Genomic DNA, 14,555 nt, shown 5'->3' with positions numbered 1-14,555 from the left:
GACAAGGGTTGAGCAGGCATGCATTGTTCAAGTAATGAAAAACTTCCTTATTTACCGGGTAACTTAAGGTTGTTTATTATAAAAACTGTTAGCCAGAAAGTAATAAGTAGCTTCAGACAGTAGCCAGCCCAAAGGAAACATTATCAAAGACCTTTTTTGCCTCTTCTGATGGACTCACTCCTAAAACAATATAAATATCAGATCATTTCTGACATCAAGGGCTGGGAACTGCATCTCTAAAGTTATGACTCATTGTGCATTCAGAAAAGATGGGAGGAAAAAGAGAGCATTTCCTGCCAATTTTATAGTTCTAGGACACTGCACTGAAACACTAGGCTGAGGGAAAGTGGACCACACAGCGCAGGAAGAGGAAGGGGAAGTCTCCAAGCAGACAAATTAGGTCAAACTAAGTTTCATTGACAGGGAACGTTGGACTGTTGTAACGTTTGAATTAAATTTTTAGCATAAAGTATCTGAAAGTGGAGTTTTTCATATTGTAATTGGTGTTACATGGTTTTTCCAGCCTACCTTATTTAGGAGTCCTTTTTGTGAACATTCCCTGTCAAGAAAAATTTAGTTGGACCTAACTGACCTCAATCCCCCGAGTAAATAGTTTCACCAGCAACAGAAAAGAGGACGAGGGCAATGTACCAAGGCAAGAACAAAGGTCAGGGCAAGAATGGGATTGCTTACCTGGGAAGAGCTGCTTGGTCGGGGCACTGATCTGTGCATGCTTCCCCACTCTGAAGGCTGTGTCTGGCTGCGATGCTTTCCTATTTACGCAAAACCCCGTCGTTTTCTTGACCCCTTCCGGAGCCTGGTGAAATTCTAATACTTTAAGCACGTCCACTGGCTCTGCTGTGTGAGATAAGAGCAAAGGGACAAGACTTAACATTGAGGTATACATCCACATTGGGTACACTACATATTAAAGTTGGTCCTTTTCGGAGTCTGCTGAAGTTCAGACCTGTCGGTTTCTGCCATTAGACCCATCAGTAATTCATGTTCAATACCACTTTAGTGAATTAATTGCAAAACACAGAACCTATAGTATTATAAAATAATGTCAAGATAGAATGTACATGTGTACCATAAGGAACACATGGAGTAATGATATTGAAGATGATAAATGCATTTTCTTAATGCCTGTATAATAGTAAACATATAAATATGCCAACTACACTACGGTAAACATCTGAGTGTATTGAGTGTCCAGAGATTTATTTTCTCCATATAGTATAAGGCTGTGGCCAGGAGCGTATTGTCGATCCTAGTGAACCATGCTTGCAGCTAGAAGGAGGGGAATTTGAAGATCAGATTGTTTTACTCTCCGTTATTGTTATGTCCTCATACAAGACATTCAACTTCAATTGTTCAAGATAACATTCAGCCACAGAAAAGAAATGTGTAAAACAGACAGACAACTCACTTTTGATTATTATGTCTAGAAAGCAAGCTATTGACAGCCATGCTACATCTGTGATGTTACAGTTTGTGCAACTGTTTCCTGAGAGCCCTGAGCAATGGCATCAAAAGAGGCATGCAGCTGGGATAACTGGTCATCCTGAACATAAACCCATGAAAAATATATACAAATGGTCTGGGGTAAAACATGACTTTCGGGGTTTGGAGTTCAGGGAAGCAGGCTTTACCACATCAAGCTGATACATTCTATGACAACCCATATAATTATAAAAGCACTGCATCCCTGTAAACTATTCTCCTTTTGGTACAACGTCACTCGCAATGATGAAATGAAATACTACTGTGTTATATTGCCACGGCTGCCTTTACTCCATCTATGCATTGACCCTAGGCCCTCCACCTTTAACATTAAAATGCTCTGTCCATAATTTCAAATGATCAGATAAATGATTGCTGGCATTAATAAACACTATGTGAATCATGGGGCGGCAGTGTAGTATAACGGGTAAGGAGATGATCTTGTAACCTGAAGGTCACAGGTTCAATACTTGGATTGTACCCTTGAGCAAAGTACTAAAACTGCATTGCTTCAGTAAATATCCAGCTGTATAAATGGATGCTATGTAAAACGTTGTGTAAGTCACTTGGGATAAGAGCTAAATGCCTGTTATGTAATGTCATGAGAAATATAAAAAGCAATATAGCTGCAAATGCTACAATTCTAAAATTAATTGTAGGCTAAAACACCTTCATTATTTTTTATTGAGTGAGTAAGAGTCTGAATATAATACAAACAATATTTCAACATGTTACATAATCATCATTTTTTGAAGGAATTAAATTACATGATTTGACCCTGTTTGAGTTGCTCACCCACAAGCACCCTACAGTCACATACGGTTGTCATCACAGGTAATACTGCATCCCCACCCATGCAAACTTATACACACTTATCACTCACACACACACACACACACACGTTTGTATTGCTATAATTGTGAGGACTTCCCATTGACTTACATTCATTCCTTAACCTCTAACCCTAACCCCAACCACTACATGCCTAACCTTAACCCTAACCTTAACCTAATTGTAACCCTAACCCTACCTACCCTAAAACAGCCTCTTGAACTTGTGGGGACCAGCAAAAGGTCCCCACCTTGCGTAATTTTCCTCATCTTTCTATCCTTGTGGGGACATTTGGTTCTCACAAAGATAGTAATACATGCCCACACACACACACACACACACACACACAAACACACAACAAAACAGAACACAAAACACAAAGTTCCTTAAAATGTATGGATGCTGGGTGATTTTGCGGCTCCACTCAATCTACAGAGCTTAGCAAATTGAGCTCCATATCTTGTGAAATTGTTTCTCTTTGTTACTGTCCTCCGACATTGTCCTTTCAACACTCAAGTAATATTTCATTAATGTTTTCTATTTTTGAAGTGTAGGTGCTTCTTTATTTTTACAGTTTTGCAATATTAGCTTCTTATAAACTAATGATGAAAAAAGAATTTGCCATCCAGTTGGGTATCTTATTTTCCCAACATTTTGAAAGAGACAGATCATTGGTGAAAATGCAACTTTGCAATTACAAGTTCTTGAAATCCATCTTTCAATATTCTCCCGAATCTTTCTAATTTTCTCACAATAACAAAAGGCATGTATGAGAGAGTCACTCTGCGTGCCACATTTTAAACATCTATCAGAGGAGCTGGTGTAAAACTTATGAATTTTGTCTCTACTATAGTATATTCTTGTCATTAATTTATAATGAATTAGACGTGAATTTCCATTATTACAGAACTTCCAACCTTCAGAATTTTGGAATTTTTATAATGCAAAGCAACATTTTATTTTGACTAGACTATGTAGCACAAATCAAATGTGCATGTTCCTGATGCGGAAATCAGTCGCATGTTTGAAATATCTGTTAAATAACAGTGATTTTAAATTAATTTTTATTTTTTCATATTTGGAGCTCTATTGCACCACCGTGTCTTCTGAATTGTCTATTTCCTAAGGGTTGCCATCAGGATTTATGTGTGAATAAACATTCCAACTCCATCACTTTATGTCAAACTATTTCATTATTTAATCTATTAGCTTCTTTTCAATAAACTATGCTTAAATGCTTAGTGTGGTTGCTTCAGCAACTCGCTGCCTGTTCTCTTGCATACTTTCTATTCTTATTTTCTTTCTGCCTAAATTTGTGCACACATCTCCTATAGCTTTTAAGCTAGACATGTCATTCCAACTTTACAATATTCAGCTTGGCTCTGAGAGTGGTGTGCTTGTACACAGTTTTTTGAATGCAATAAATACGGAATGCTGAGCCTTGTGATGACTTAGTACATGTGATGCTATTTCAGCTAATAGGACACGTAGAAAAAAAATACTGTAAAGACGCCATGCATGTTGTACTTGGGAAGCGAGCTACCAAGCTGATTAATAAGAACCAAATACTTATAATAGTATTAATTGTATAATACTATCACAACAGATAGGCATCACACATTTAAAAAACACTATTCATTTAGCTACCGGTATCGTGAAGCCAGTCACACAAATGAATGTGTGACAAAAGCAGAATATTACTATCTCTTTCTTTTGCAGGATAACTAGCCAGGTATGTACTGGCACTCTGCAGTAGTGAAAGTCTTAGTATATTAGGTGTTAACACGTTTCAAAGAACTCTGTCATATGTAGCCGTTTAGCTAGCTGCTGATAATCAATTATACATTTATCTTATCATTTAAACTGATGTTAGTTGATGAGAGAGAATGGAGGCCTCAACCAGGGACAAGCTGAATTGTAAAAACAGTAAAATAAATGGAGATAGGCTAGTGTTGATGAAAAGGGAGCGGATGGAAAACCATTTAGTTTGTGTTGTAAAAAAACTCAAGGAACAAGGTTCATGAGCTTGTATTTGCACATTTATACCATAACATGACATGTCATTCATGACTGCAGTACCTTTCCTGAATTTAATTAAGAAAATTACTGAAGACAAGCGTGTGCTTGCACGATCGACTGTGTCAAATGGACTAGCATCATATGTGTGCATGGCTTTTTTTGTTTTTCTCAGAGGCAGACAGCACATCCTGAAAAGAGTGGTGAAGCAAACTCATGGACACATGCAAAAGCACTTCATTTAAATAAATGCACTTTGTGTTATTTGATTGTTGCGTTTTCCTTTTATATCAAAGGTGATATTGAAAACGTAAAAAGAAAAATTAGCAAAAAGGTTTGCATACTCTCATGTCTAGATTTAAAAAATATATAAAAAACACACATTCACATAATATGGGGCGATTTTAAAATGAAGGAATGGGTGCATCTCAAAGTTTCTCATTCCCCCCATGTACTGCACATAGTATTATTTTCTGCCTAAATTTCTGCACAGTACAACAACAGATTTTAAGCTGCCCATTCCAAGCAGATTGCATGTATATATTTTGAGTTGTCATAATAGTTGATATTCATAGCATTTAATTTGGGTCCTTTTTCTGGATGTCTGGAAGTGGGGGACAATTTGGTGACATAGTGCCACTATTTGATAGAGTACAAAATTAATTTAGATTGTAATGGTCATAAGGTAACCTTGGTAAATTTTTAAGATACTACAGCTCTCTAACCTTTTCATAAGGTAACAGCTAATGAACTGCTGAAGCAACCACACTAAAGTTAATTCATAAACTTTGCATTCTAGATAGCTTACTGCTGCCACAATTTTTGCATAGCAATATTTTCTATACAATACCTAGAGGAGTTGATCTATAGATGTTTTATGGCAAGTTTCATGTAATTGGAACAAACTGTCTTGGAGGAGATATTTAGTGCTTTATATTAACTCAAAATGGCAGTAAATCCACAATAGTAGGGTTATGGGTAATGGACAAATTTATTCTGTGTGAGAAGGGAATCTTGTGACATTAGTTCCAAGTAAAATGGAGCTGGACTTATCATTAATTTATATTTGGAAATTCAGTTGACTGCAATAGCACAGAATATGGTCAAATGATCAGTGCTGGTTGGGCGGTACCCTGTATAAGTGTACCAAGTTTCATGTGAATCAACCAGGTGAAAGTGGGAAAAGTAACAATTGAAAAATCAAAATCCAAAATGGCCGCCAATTCAAGATCACAATGACCGCAACGTAAATATTCATACTCCTGATTAAGTGATTAGTCACTGTAGCCAGCTGAGTGCAAACAACTGTGATTTTCCTGTGATTGTGGGCATTTTTAAGTGTAGAAACTTTTGTGTATATAACTTCTAAAGATATTTGCAAGTATATGCTACATTCCAAGGTGCAAATGGGTAAAAATGTCTTGGAAGAGATAGATTTTATGCTTTTTCAATACAGTGTTGTGGTCCAAATCTGAATTTTCAACCATTTGTTGTAGCATCATTAAGTGTCACTCATTGGCTATTCAGAGTAACCCTCTATCAATGTGCCAAGTTTGGTTAAAAAAAAAAAGGCTGCCCGGCATTTGTGCCAGATCTCATAATGATAATAACAGGGAATACAATAGGACCTTCAGTGCTTGGCCCCCTAATAATGAATATTTGCAAGTTCACAGCTAATGTGTCACAGTTAGACAAAGGGAGCAAACTCCCTTTAAAGCTTTATGTTAAGACTGATTGTCACAGGATTCTTAAGATTCCCATAATGTCCAGAATTATGGTTTTTAAATTAACACAGAAAGTTGGTACTTGAATGACATAGTAATAGCCCAATAATTCAGTTACAATTCCATACATCTTTATCATCCCCAAGGGGCAATGTAGTCACAGCTAAAAGCAGAGACACAAGAACACACAGTGTGAAACGACAACAGACATGGGGAAGAATTAAATAACTGAAATCTTAAAATTGAAAGTTGTTCAAATGCCTGGGAAGTGCTTTCCTGCAATAACCTATTGATAGACACTGTATACAAGAAGGACACCAATGTTTATGTTGAGTTTTATTTTAAAATCATGAATGTAAAGAGTGTGGTAGGGTCCCATGACCAGGACAGGGCTGATAGATGAGGCCACAGGGAGACGACGTGGCTACTACAATCCATCCAGATTAGATTCCGAAGCCCCGCAGTTTATGACTTTGAAGCTCCCCCCAGGAGCAGCAACGGCCCACTGACTCACACTGTGGAAAATGGACATTTTCATCATGCATGCGTCATTCAGAGGAAGACCTAAATCTGTGCAGTGCAGCCAACCCACCCAGGTACTCATGACCTCAGTTTTTTAAATTATTTTTTTTTAAATTTGAGCTAAGTGATAAACTAATTACAGATGTCTGTGTTGATAATAAGCAATGCGATTAACACATAATGCTACACAATTCTATCCAAATGTGGTCCATGGGGAAGCCACAAGCAGCATGTGAAAGCAACAGGGTGAAAACCCATCTGAAGAAGTGCGACAGAACGTGCAAATCCACAGACAAGCAATGGTTGACCTACTTAAGTTGCACTGTGAAGCCAGTGGGTAAACAATATAATTTGTAGTTCCAATAACCCAAAATATATTGTTTTCCTTGTAAAAGCTCTGATGGACAGAATGTTCTGATAAATTTCTTCAGCATAGTTTAGAGTGGTTATCCTGCTTTTAAATGGCAGCATTGAACTGAAACCGCACAAAAGACAACATAACACACAACTGGTATTTAGGTTTAGCTCTGTGTTTCTTCTCCAGTAGCATTAGTAGCACCCCTGCTGCCCTCCGCCCACACACACATTACACATATACATACACGGTTGCTATAGTTTGAACCCAACTGCACCAATACCAGCCAACCACCCAATCAACAACCACCCCAAAAGCTAAATTCATAGTCCCTCTTCACCACATAACCTTTTAATCTTTGATAAAATGCCTCTCTTTCGAACAAGGACAATAATCATAAAAAGATGCCACTTTACAGCAACACAAATGTTTATATGTTGAAGTATATATACATATACAGATAGGAGACAAATTAAAGGAAAAACCAACATAAAGTGTCTTAGTAAGGTGTTGGGACACCAAAAGGCACCATAACAACTTCAATGTTCCTTGTTACACATTCTACAAGTCTCTGGAACTCTACTGGAGGGATGGAATATCATTCTTCTGAAAGGAATACTCTCAGTTGATGGTTTGATGATGGTGGTGGAGAGCGACGTCTAACATGTCTGTCCAGAATCTCCAATAGGTGTTCAATTGGGTTGAGATCTGGATACTGTGAAGGCCATAGCATAAGATTCACATCATTTCCATACTCATCAAATCATTCAGTGACCCCTCATGCCCACTGAATAGGGGCATTGTCTTCCTGGAAGAGACCATCAGGACATAAATGTTTCTTTATAGGTTAAAGGTGACCACTCAGAATAACTTGCAGTGACTCCTCCCTCTATGGGGAATAGTGAACCCAAACCATGCCAGGAAAATGAACACCACAGCATAACAGAGCCACTGGACCCCCTCACTATACGGGTCAAGCATTCAGGCCTGTTCTGTTCTCTTGGTGTACACCACAAAAGCACTCCCCCACTTGACAAAAATATAGTGAAGGGTGACTCCTCTGACCATATCACTTTTTTCCACATCTCTGTAGACCAGCGCCTATGGTAATGAGGGGTTTATGCAATGCAACCCTACTATAATATCCCTCTCTATATAGTTGTCGATAGACTGTTCTTGTTGACACAGTCTGATCATGTCCTGCATTGACATTCTCATCCACGTGAAGAGTTGTTTTTCTGTTTCTTTTCTGTTTGTTTTTCTGTCCAATTCACAGATGCTAAATGCAGATTTCACTTTAGTCACTGTTTCTTTTGAAACACTAGCCAGTAGTACTATCATTATTTTATTATTTAAAATATCTAAATGCAGATTTCACTTTAGTCACTGTTCCTTTTGAAACACTAGCCAGTAGAACTATCATTTTTTAATTATTTTTATATAATTATTCATTAATGAAGGCAATCAATTGGCCTAAACTTTCGGTCCAACCAATGGGGTGGTTGGACCAGAAGCTTCATACAACTAGTTGCCTTCCACCAATGGGTTGGTTGATGAACTGTGCTGTTCACAAGACAGGAAATGGCCCTTTCAAAGCCCAACAATGTGTCTGTGGTTTGCCAAAAATGCAAAAGGAATTTTCGGATGTTTTTTTCAATGATAAGCAGTGCTCTCTGTTCCTTGCTATCTGATTTATTTTGCATAGTGTCTTTTTTTGTTTGATCTCACCCAGAGGATCCCTTGGGAAAGTGCCTTCGACAGACAATAATGCAGCCTTTCTTAAAACATATCATGCCTCTTACTATCCAATCTCAAATAATGGAAAAAAGCAAAGGAAGTTCCTGCAGAATAGGACATGTACATATCCCAGGCCAAACTCGCCACACTGCATAACAGACTCACTAATCCTTTGAGCAGACATCCACAGTATGAGTGTTTTTCTTAAATGATTCAAAAATGCAAAAATCCACATACAACAAACAGTTCAATTCTTTATCTTACCAGAAGTGTTACTTTCTCTAAGCATGGTTTTAAAATGTTTTTAAAGGTCTAAAAATACTGTTTCTGTAAGCTAGCTTATTCAGAATTCTTAATGCATTTCATTCTAGGATTTCATAGATAATGTCTTTCTAATCTCCTTCCTCTTACACATTACCAGGGAAATTCCAGTTTCACCTTGGGTAAGCAGACGGTAACCTTGTGATTTACTTTTACGGAATATTTGGAAAATAATGTCTTGGATCAACATGAAAAAAGTAATGCCCTGATCCACCATGAATCTCTTCCAACTAAAACAATGGCTTCATTCTTTGTAAAAGAATGACACAATAGAATGGTACGCATGCACACAAATGCACATAATCATTTCCCTTATACTTCCCCATTGGAAACCAATGCATTTAAGGCATTCATTCTGAAAGTCACATTGTATGACAATGGCTGATAAAAGGTATCCTACAGTAGATACAACTTTTTCTCTTTTTACATTTTATTTGTTTATAAATTATCATGCAATCAATCATATTTCTCATTTCCAATACAGTAGAGTGCAAAACACCACTATTTGTGAAATTAGTATTAGTGATATTTGAGGTAACTGTAACACTCTATTGTAAAGCATTTTGAGGTCATGGTATGAAAACAGCTGTGTAAAAGCATCCATTATCATTACATGTGTGTTCCTGTGCTTTTATCATTGATTAAATACAGGCTGGTTACTATTTTATGAAATATACTGGCCGGATTGCTTGACATCTGCAGGAAATGCTGAGCTTGCAGTTTCCGGTCTGCTGTGGTACCCAGGTGAACCTCTGAGCATCTTGAATGCATTAAGACTGTGATACCGCTTGCATGTGCCCCCATTCCCTGGGTCTTCGGTGTTTACCATTTTAAAGAAACACATGTGCCGAGGGGCCTTTGACATTACCAGAGATCTCAAACCCACATGGCCTCTTCTGGCCTCATCATACGATTCAACATCTTCTAATCTGATTTAAGTGGCAGTACAAACGCTCTCGCTAAATACTTCAAAATTCCAGAACCCTTGAGCACAAAACAAAATTGTAACCTGCCCTCGCAACACCTTCCAAAGAGTTCCCAGGTCTTTTTTATGAAAAAGTCTGTAGTTTACCTGTTGTAAATTGTCAATTTGCATGTATACAAATTTGGAACTTTTCCTGTAGTCCCATCAGCTTGACAAATGAATTCAACAGGAAGTATTTGGGGGATGTACAGTGCCTACCACAAAACAATGTAATGTCCCTTAATTGGTAGATTTATAAACGCTTGGTATGTCCAGCCACTTTTCTGAGGTTTTGTAAGCTATAGGTGAAGCTAAGAAACAGAATAACATCTAAAATTTTTGAAAAGAAGAGGGGAAATTGTGTCTGACTACTTGCTTTAGCTGTATATTGCAAAACTACACTGCTACCGGTTTTCAAAAAAAAGAAAAAAGAAAACTGAACTAAGGATCTCTTTGTGAGCTTCAGAACTCCTTTCTGCATACTGCATACCTCCAGGCTCATATATTCCAGATGTGCCGACTTGGCCAGCCCCCCCCCCCCTCCCCCCTTCCCTTCTCAACTGTGCTACAGCCCCCAGCTCCCCAGCCCCAATGCTCACACTCTGCACCCCTCATTGAAGTGCATTAAAACTCAAAAAAAGCATGCACGGTAGCCAGTAAAAAAAAATCTTAATTGATGACACAGTGCTGCACACCCCTGGTCATTGTTGAAACAAGGATTCCAATCCTTACACCTTTGAGGGGAAACCCTAAATTTTACGGCCAGGAGGGAGACATTCTTCGAAAAAGGAAATGGTTCAAGCAGACAGAGGCTTCCATGTTGGCTGCAAGCTATTGGTTACCCACAAGCAGGGATATGAGTGGGAGGTGTCTGTCTACATTTGCATAGTGCTTCTCGATGCCTGATTTAATTAATCTCATGTTAACAAGCAGACATTACAGACAATATTAAAGGATATGATGCAGCCCAGCTGTACACACTAGAACGCTTAGTGCAGCTGAGGTCAGCTGACTGAGGAGTCAGCAGCATCACAAGGAATCAAACAGGCAGAACAAAAAATACATATTAGTTCTTTGCTTTGTTTTTGAACAATTCTGGGAAAGAAAAAATAAAACCTATTCTCCTCCTGGTCCCTGAGACTCAAATAATCTGTTCAGCCAGAATGCCACTCTTCTGAGAGCACAAGAAAGCACTGCTCTCATAGCCTGGACACAGTCCTTATATCAGAGTCATTCTGTCTTTCTCATGAGATGCCTTTTGCGATTCTGCAAATTATTGGGTTTTCAATGTATTTTGGTGCCCTACAATTTGAGAGCCAATCCAGGGATAGCATCATTGCACTGTTAGTTATCATGGGCATTTCACATAAAGTTGCCAATATAAGACATAATTACTTGTGAGGGCTTGTAAAAGAACTGTAAAAGAGTACATCATACAATTATGGTATGTCTAAACACCGCACACTCATAAAACACAAAACATAAGATCAGTAGTCCATGGACTAAAGGCACACTTTTACATTCAGAATGTAATATAGTACTCAATGCAGTGACATTTAAGTTGAATTTATTTATTTATGGCTGATGAAACTGCACGTAAACCAGGAAAATTTAAAATCAGCAAATAAATGTGTACGTTTGTGATATATAGGTATTATTTTACGTATTTTATGACTGAGGCACATACAAAGACAAATACACTACTCAACCTTTTGGAGCTACACATGGGGGAAAATCTAAAAGAATAATAATGAGAGGTGATAATCATCATACATACCATCTTTACCTCAGAAATATTTTGTTCAATAAATGTAACAATGTTTGATATGTAAACAGATAAAGATTATTATGGAAACTCAAAAACAGTAAAATTCCCGAAATAACTGTCTGTGAATATCCCTTCTAGTCTTCAGTGAGAACCGGGGTAGTGTGGTGAAAGGGTATTCCTTCTGGCCAGTGAAAGTTCCTCAGGAATCTATCACTCTCGTACCGTCCAGGTGTCGCATAGGCCTATGCAACATATCTCCATAACTCAATGCGTACAGGGGATCAAATACTAATCCAAAATGTAACTGGACGCCGAAAGGATATTTTTCAGAAGAAAAGATGACATAACATCAATTAGATCAAATCGGCTCACTGTCGATTGGTATCCTACATAGACTATGTGCGTAATTGCGTGGGGGAGGAGTAGCCTACAACTCGTTCAAATAATCTTTCCCCTTTTTTTAAAAAAAAAAGCAGTCTTGGCGTGACCATCCGATAGGCAAGACCTTCTGCAGAGTTCGATTTTCGATATGCGACACCTCCAAATATTATTTATAAATATGAGTATTGGTAGAAATAAATAATTCTATTTGAATACCCAATGTTACATTTTAATTAGACTTTTAATAAATTAAATGTGACAAAAATTAAACGATTAATATGTAATAATGCCAATGTGATACACACCAGTATTATATGCACACCAATATCAGCACGTTCATTTATAACTGGTGGATACTTAGCTATAACGCAAAAATCAAGGATAACCCAGGTCTGCATATTTTCAACCAAACTGAGGAAGAGAGCGCAAACGCAACAAAATTCCACCCTGCTAACCGTGTCCACACACACCTAACGGACCATACTGGTAAAAAGCAGGCTATTAGGCTCTACAAGGTTCAATATTTTTAAAGCAGTAGTGTAGAAAGCGCGTCCACACATTTTGAGTTTGGCTCCATCAATACGTAATGCCACGTACCATACGTGTAACCAAGCCGACATCCAAGCATCAGTCTCAAAAGTGTACGAACTAAAGTCCAGTCATAGCACGTTTAACGGAAACTGATGGAAATACTTTAAATTATGCCTACAAAATTAATTAAATATGTAGTCAGATGAATACAAACGTTTTGTGGATAAAATGAAACACAGAGGCATCTTAAAAATATAAAGTTGTAGGCTATTGAGCTCAGAATTGTATCAAAAGTACACAATGACTTTGTATTCACACTTTATCTTATGAGAATACCTGTGTTTCATTCCGTTAAACAGCCTAGTGTGTTACACAGACCGCTTATTAGAATTACTCATCTGAAGGGATTGCTCGTCTCTGTGAGATGCCTTGCGCTTTGGAAATCTTGGGCACATTAACGCGAGTTATAATCGACTCCAGAACTTCAGCTGTGAGTCAATGAATCGTTTATCATAACAGCAGTTGTATCACTCGACTAAAGTCAGGATGTCCAAGGGCTGACTTAAAATGTCTAGCAGGCTATTAACAAATATCTGTTTTCCCTTGCGTGTCTTACCTGCTCTGACATTGGCAGCCTGCAGAAGGAGAGTAAAGGTGATAATTGTGGTTAAACCGGAATCCAAAAGCCACCTTTTCGTTTTCCACCTCGTGGACCACAGTTGCATCTCCATGATCGGCGCCCACGACAGTGACAAAAACGGGATACTTCACGCAAAAGTCAGTCCCTTCCACAATCCCAACAAAAATGTGTTAAACCTGTTCTATGCAGCCATAAGTGAAAAGCAATTTTTCCTCGTGCGGCCGGTCCAGGCCCTTCCGTTCTTCCTTCCCTGAGCCCTGCCTTCAGACTGAAGGTATTTGGGCTTCAGTCAAAATGCAGAGACAATTAGATTCCACTAGAGCCTTACCGTAAGGAGGGCCGGACGAGCAGCGTAAACCAGACCCACGGCTGCAGGAAAATGACAAGTGAAAATCCTTTGATTGGCGAATCACGGCCTTCAGATTTGTCTCTGGACCCGCCCCTCAGTTTTACTGAACTTTCCAAGTCTCCGAACTTTGATTGAATCACCCCCCGCCCCCCGGGGGACAGACGGAATGACTGGGCGAATGCCGGGGGAGGGGGGTATTACTAGCAGTAGTTCGTATTGTCAATCCACCGAATACGCACACTGAGTACTCAACCTTATGCCACATACCGATGCTTGTTCGACCAACATCACCTAGGCATCGCCTAGGTTTCACTCAGGAATTAAACGCAAGTTGTTGACTTCCCACACAGTGAATCAGCGTGTTCCCTCGACATGCTTGTTGTGTGTGACGAGGATCAAATAACCTCGAGCCCTGCAGTACTACAACAATGCGTGAGCACGTAGTCGTCATTGCATCAACACGGATTGACGCCTTTATGGATGACTGAACAAGCCAGTTTTCTCATCAATTATGCGCTTACAACTGGAAACAAGATATGCGCGATCACTGCAACCAACAAAAAATTATAAGAATAGGTTAACTGCAGGGACAACTTTGCAGGAGACATCACCAATAATGAAGTGAGTATGCTCTTTGATATGCCAGAAACGTGACACTTAGCCTCACATTGGGACTTTCGTTAGAAAGTATATCGTTATGTTTCTACTGCAGTCGTGACGATATGATTGAAAGTGATAAATGTGGTATTCTTTAAGTTTTCCTCATTTTAACTAAACGAACTAATATACTAAATAATGTAATTATCATGTAATAGTAGGCTACAGTAGTTTCCATCATGGTTGCATGATAGATTTGATAAAGAGAGCCATTAGATTTATTTTTTATTTTTTATGATGATACGTTTTTGTGTGC

The 14,555-nt window shown here is 38.5% G+C and overlaps 1 protein-coding gene across 2 annotated transcripts in view; it reads right to left on the bottom strand.

The window, feature by feature from the left end:
* The window catches only part of LOC118230272 (collagen alpha-1(XI) chain-like), a 105,035-nt gene extending 91,354 nt beyond the window's left edge, over positions 1 to 13,681 (bottom strand). For both annotated transcript variants that reach the window (XM_035423139.1, XM_035423140.1), the window contains exons 1-2: positions 13,270 to 13,681; positions 694 to 858 (exon numbers count right to left, since the gene is read on the bottom strand). In XM_035423139.1, coding sequence (XP_035279030.1) covers positions 694 to 858; positions 13,270 to 13,384 — 280 coding nt within the window. In that variant the 5' untranslated portion in view covers positions 13,385 to 13,681. The remainder of the gene's footprint in view (positions 1 to 693; positions 859 to 13,269) is intronic.
* Positions 13,682 to 14,555: the final 874 nt, after the last annotated feature.

Source organism: Anguilla anguilla, chromosome 6, assembly GCF_013347855.1.
Source record: "Anguilla anguilla isolate fAngAng1 chromosome 6, fAngAng1.pri, whole genome shotgun sequence".
NCBI lineage: Eukaryota > Metazoa > Chordata > Actinopteri > Anguilliformes > Anguillidae > Anguilla > Anguilla anguilla.
Note: the sequence above shows the minus strand (reverse complement) of the source record. Positions and strands in the feature narration are given on the sequence as shown.